Source organism: Melitaea cinxia, chromosome 19 (genome assembly GCF_905220565.1).
Source record: "Melitaea cinxia chromosome 19, ilMelCinx1.1, whole genome shotgun sequence".
Classification (NCBI taxonomy): Eukaryota; Metazoa; Arthropoda; class Insecta; order Lepidoptera; family Nymphalidae; genus Melitaea; species Melitaea cinxia.
Genome location: NC_059412.1, coordinates 7937563 through 7943419, shown reverse-complemented (window position 1 = coordinate 7943419; position 5857 = coordinate 7937563). Strand labels below are relative to the sequence as shown.

Genomic DNA, 5857 nt, shown 5'->3' with positions numbered 1-5857 from the left:
AGAGCTTCCAAAGTTTTAAGCTCTATGCATAGATGAAGTAAAAAAAAGTAGATAATGCGCGGCCTTTGTTGTTAGTGAAGCCACAAAACTCGGCTCCTTCAAGTAAACACACGCGCTCACACACACATATGCATCAAACTACGCTCATTTTCGTTAGTATCTCACGGGCCCTCGTACAGTAACTTTGCCTTCAAAATGCCGTTCTTATGTAATTAAATGGTGCAAAAACAATACCAAAGTGAATAAAAAGTCTGAAGAAATATCGTTTCACACGTAAGTACATACAAAACTTTATATTTCTTGTTATTCCACAATAATATTGAGGTTATTCGGAACTTATAATTTCGATGTCCCGAAATGACGTACCGAGGGAGTGTTACCAGTAATTCTTATTTCCATTAGCCCAAGATGCGGGTAAATAAATTGTAGGCAATCATAGAAAAATAATTAAGTAGAAAGTGGACATCATTATTGTGGTTTTTTTTTTATCGTGTGATTTTATGTTTTACTTAAATTGAAGTCAATATGAATTTTTAACTCGTTTGTGTCTGTTTAAATTTGTGAATTAACTACTCATATTTTACTACTAAATATCATGATTTTAGGTTTCCAACGAATATTTTAATAAGAGGTAGATAGAATAGGTAGCTGCTGTGCGACTGAGCTGAAATGAACTACAACGACAGCCATCCTCATCTAGTGTGGTTTGTTCAAACCATTTTGATAAAGCTGACATGTACGGTACAAAACGTGGACTTCGCAGAGTACCATCACATATATACTACTACTTACTACTAGGTATTTTAATGTTATATTTTTTGTTCTAGGACCTACCGGATGAGTCTTAAATTAGTCGTTAACCAAGATTCAATCTTTGATACACCTAGAAAACATAAACTAAGAGAAATGTTAAAAAAACAGGAACTTTATTTTAAAAAAAAATGTAAAAACATTAAATCATTACAGCAAAGAGTTAGACGTCTTTAAAACAGGAACTTGCCCTTCAGAGGAATCATCAATTACTTAAAAACGCAATTTTCATTGACACAGATTTATATAATTCATTAAATCAAAACATGGCTGCAATAGATTTATTTAACAATTTGAAGCAAAAAAGGAGTAAATATATTTAAAACTATAAACAGATTTTTATTTTCGCATACCCATTTTACCTATATTAAATTAATTGTGTTTAATCTCATTTAATAAAATTTTCAGGGACCTTTTTTAAAAAGTGTCAACACTTCACTCACTCACACATATTTAAAAAAGTGGCTTCACTTTTTTGTTCTAAGTGCGTTATCTATTCTTTTTACTTGATCTATGGCTCTATGATGAAAATATATACTTTTTTCTAATACAATGACTTTGTTTGTTAACGTTTAAGATCGTTTGACTAATTTGTTTTGTACTTATAAAATTTATAATAGTTGTTATACATTTTACCAATTAAACTAGGCAGTATGGACAATACCTTATCCTACTCGTATAAAAAGTGTTAAGAGAGTAAATAATCTACGGAGTCTGTGCACGTTTAGGTACGTTTAATCAAATTTGACAATTGCCTATAAATATTATTGTATAAATGTCTGATTTTGTTTGTTTTCAAACCTGATCGAAACTTTATTTATATTCAATCACTTTTTTTCAATGACAGTTCAAAAAACTAAAGATCTTGTATATTTTATAATAGACAACTTTACCCAGCTATTTAGGTATTTATTAATATAAATTAAAACAGAAATGATAACCGACTTCGCAAAGGAAAAAGTATTTTGGACCAGAAAGATGAATTTAAAGTTAGTAAAATTTATACAGAGCCGACCAAACATCTGGAATCCTAAACATCCAAAGTACACTTCGGTCGAATTCAGGGACCGTACATATGCAGAATTTGCAGCGAAATACGGCAATGAATTCACAGGGCAAGCTGTGAAGGATAGATGGACCAATATAAGATCTACTTTTGCTAATTATTTAAGAAAAATAAAAGCTAGTCAAGCTAAAAGTGGCGAGGTTAGTACTACAATTAGTTTTATATTTAAAAAAATGTAAGGTCACATACAAAGACAGTGTCTATATTGTAAACTGAATAGTAGATTATCTCTATTGTAACAACATCTAATAAATTGTTAGTAAGATATGTACTCTAAAATATATTTCTTAGTTTTCATTTGTGGGTCATACAATTTATCTTACTACAAAAATTCTAAAATATATTAATTAGGAAACTTAAAAATTTCTGTTCATTCCATTTAATAAACATTATTTTCAGAAATACAAAGTCAACTGGCATTTGTGGGAATCTTGTCAATTTTTAAGAAAAGTTAACAGAGCTGTTAAGCTTAATGATGAATCTGAAACTGAAAATAAAAAAGTAAGTTAAAATATATATAAAGAATATAATATTTTGAGTACCTAGACTGCCTAGCTATGAATATCTTTTAAGTTAGTTTTATTATATATTTCTTTAAGCACAGAATTCTTTCAGGTACTAAAGATTATTTCATATTCCCTTACCCTTTTCCCTTTTCCATCCAAAATTTTTATTTTTTAGTTAGTTTAGTTATACAGGTAGGTTTAGGTATATAAATTAAATTTGAAAAAATAAGTTTGTAACATAAATTATTTTCCAGGATGATTTTGAACTAGAACAGGACTCGCAAAAAGAACTCGACTATAATAGTGATCAAAATTTTGAAAATAATACAGAATCAAATGTCTCATGTAGAGGCATTGCAGAGAATTTAGTAACAATATTTAAATCTGTACAAAATGACAGTTTTGGTTTAGAAAACAATAAATATGGTGCAGTGGGGAGAGCAGTAACAAAAAGATTAAATGAAGTGAACTCTTTAGAAGCGGCTAAGATGATACAACAAATTGTTGAAATTTTATGTTTATATGATCGAAATAATTTATTAAATCCTAATTATTTAAAAACTGAATGTATATAAAATAAAACAAATTTATTTAATGTTATTAGAATCTACTTCTTCATCAAATACACATTTTTTTTTTTTATATTTTTATACAAGAAGTTTTTCTTATTTACTAAAAAAATAACAAATTTAGTGCTGCTCTTTTCAAACTAATAGGTAATGCTTCATTTATTTAAATGTTTTTATAAACTTATCTTCAGTAGAGCGAATGAAACAAACAGAGATTCTATTTGATAGAGATCTATTTTTCGTGCTAGAGTTATTTATTGAAGGTTTAATAATTTAATATTTATTGTAGTATATTTGTGTGTGCATAAGTTAAGAGTGAAAAATAATTTTTAATTTCAAAAAGTTCAAAGTTAGAAACTACTATTATTCACTCCATTACAAGGTAAACTACGTATTTACCAAGTTGACAAATGTTTGTACTATGTCATTTTTACTCAATCCTAGGTACCAACTCTACCAACTTTTTGGTAGATCTGCCACTTTTTTTAGTACCCTTAACTCCCTAAAGTCATAACTCTTAACTAGAAGTGTTTGTTATATTTGACAGCGGATAAAATAACCTATTATTTATATATAATCATAATTATAACCTATTATTTATTTTACATGGCGAGCGTTAGTATTTATGTTAAAGAATATTTTTATTACTTCACAACATAAATGTACACAAAGACAAATTATTCTCTGGTAACGGAATAAGAACAAAATTCCTTTCAATGTCCAGAACGTCTCACATTGCTGTATAATATATTAGTCCAATGTCAAATTGTATTCTATTGTAACTAACTAAGAACTATTTCCCTTTCGATGCCCAGAACTAGAACTAACATATTTTTAAATGAAATATTTTAAAAATATTTTTGTTCGTATTATTGTTATTACATTTTTGGCGCGAACTTGTGGAGACCTATGTCCAGCAGTGCGATAGGCTGAAATGAGTGAGTGATTTTTATTATATTATACTACACATTAGACTTCTTTATTTCGTTTCGTTAAACGGTTAAATAGTCAGTAATCAGTATAGACAACGTGTTCGTTCTCGTATAATGTTCGGTATTTTGGTGGGTTTGTTATTTTTTACGATTGCGGTGTTACGTTTTGAGAAACTGTAAATATAATTTAGTTGTTGAGTGAGTTTGTCATAGTATTTTAGTATAATTAATTAAAATGCCACAAAAAGGACAAATGTGGAATTATTTTAGTGTGGTGGATGAAATTGTAAAAAAAGCGCAATGTAAATATTGTAAAAATATACTTTCATTTAAAACTACTTTATCGAATATAAAAAAAAAAAATGATAATCGATATATTGTATATCATATTATCATATAATTGTAACATCAATTACATAATAGGAAGAAAGGAATATTATCAAAATCATAATTTTTTTATTGATAAATCTTGAGTTACCCGAAGCGAAACAAGAGCGGGCCGCTAGTCTATATTTCTACAGAAAAATGAATGTTTGTCTGTATGTCCTTTATAGAATCGTAAACTATGCATTTGAGCCCACGAAGATTTCTGAGTTGGTACGACAAAAAAAATATACTAATATATTCTAACGTAAAAAATAATAGGCGTTTTAAAATTAGCTTATCGTTATAACGTATTATTTATAAAAAGCCGTTGCGAATATCTCTACTCCTAACCTTGCAAAAAATCTACCAACTTTTCAAAACTTTAAAAAATGTTAGTTCTACCTATATCCGAAAAAGTGATATAAAATATTTAACGATAGTATGGACTCTTTCAAAGAATAAAATAGTAAAACCCCATGTTTTTTTTTTGTGTCGTTATATTTTAACTTTAAAAACGTTCTGAACCTAATAGTAAGTAGTCCATGAAATATTTGGCAGCCCCAAACTACTTTTACTATAGAAAAATAAAAAATGCTCGCAAAGTTATTGCATTGAAGATTAAATTGATATATCATAGAATCTCAAGTGAATTCTCAATTATCACTGCAGTAAATTTCCCCCCCCCCCCCCCTCTCTTCCCGTGGGTATTGTAAGAGGCGACTAAGGGATACTTAACACAGTTCCACTACCACCTTGGAACTTAAAAAGCCGACAGATGGCGATATAACCATCCAACTACTGGCAATTAAATACACAGGCCGTAGACGGGCAGCAGCGTCTTCGGTGCGACAAAGCCAGCCCTGCGGTCACCTACCCGCCTGCCCAGCGTGGTGACTATGGGTAACACACATGAGTTGACACCATTTTTGGCGTGAACTTGTGGAGGCCTATGTCCAGCGTCCATGAGGATGATGATGACTGCAGTAAATTGTCTTCAAGTTCAAGTAATAATATTTATACGAATAAAGGAATTAAATATATAAAATTAAAATCTATTAAATCTGGATATACTAAACTTATTACGATTCGTTTTTTAGTTTTTTAATTTTCTCGAGTTTTATTTTGGGAATTGATGATCAATGTTTCTTTCACGTCACCCAATAAAAAAAGTGAAATATTTTATATCCAATAGAAATATTATTTAAATGTATCATATTATTATTGTGAGGTCTATACATCTATAATATATATAAAAGCGAAAGGTCACTCATTCATCACGAAATCTCCGAAACTATAACACCTACAAACTTAAAATTTGGCAGGTAGGCTCCTTATAAGACGTAAGCATCCGCTAAGAACGGATTTTACGAAACTCGACCCCTAAGGGGGTGAAATCGGGGTTGGAAGTTTGTATGAAAGTCCTATGTTTTTGAAGTAAGAGACTTAAAATTTAAAATGTAAGCTCTATAGATGGTGAAAAGGTGACCAAATAATGAATATTTAGAAATCAACCCCTTTTTGGGGTTGAAACGGGGGATCGTAGGTTGACTCACTGATCACGAAATCTCCGAAACTATAACACCTACAAACTTGAAATTTAGCAGGGAG

The 5857-nt window shown here is 29.8% G+C and overlaps 1 protein-coding gene across 1 annotated transcript; it reads left to right on the top strand.

Moving 5' to 3' along the window:
- The first annotated feature begins 1534 nt into the window (after positions 1–1534).
- LOC123662932 lies at positions 1535–2959 on the top strand. The gene is made up of 3 exons (XM_045597698.1): positions 1535–2016; positions 2276–2377; positions 2637–2959. The coding sequence occupies exons 1-3, from the start codon at positions 1744–1746 to the stop codon at positions 2955–2957; spliced, it is 696 nt and encodes a 231-aa protein (XP_045453654.1). The 5' UTR covers positions 1535–1743; the 3' UTR covers positions 2958–2959.
- Positions 2960–5857: the final 2898 nt, after the last annotated feature.

What these genes read in the sequence shown, in the direction of transcription:
- LOC123662932 (XM_045597698.1), top strand. Translation starts at nt 1,744, where the DNA reads ATGATAACCGACTTCGCAAAGGAAAAAGTATTTTGGACCAGAAAGATG. An exon ending in GTCAAGCTAAAAGTGGCGAG is followed by an intron (nt 2,017 to 2,275) that starts GTTAGTACTACA and finishes CATTATTTTCAG; the next exon opens with AAATACAAAGTCAACTGGCA. An exon ending in CTGAAACTGAAAATAAAAAA is followed by an intron (nt 2,378 to 2,636) that starts GTAAGTTAAAAT and finishes ATTATTTTCCAG; the next exon opens with GATGATTTTGAACTAGAACA.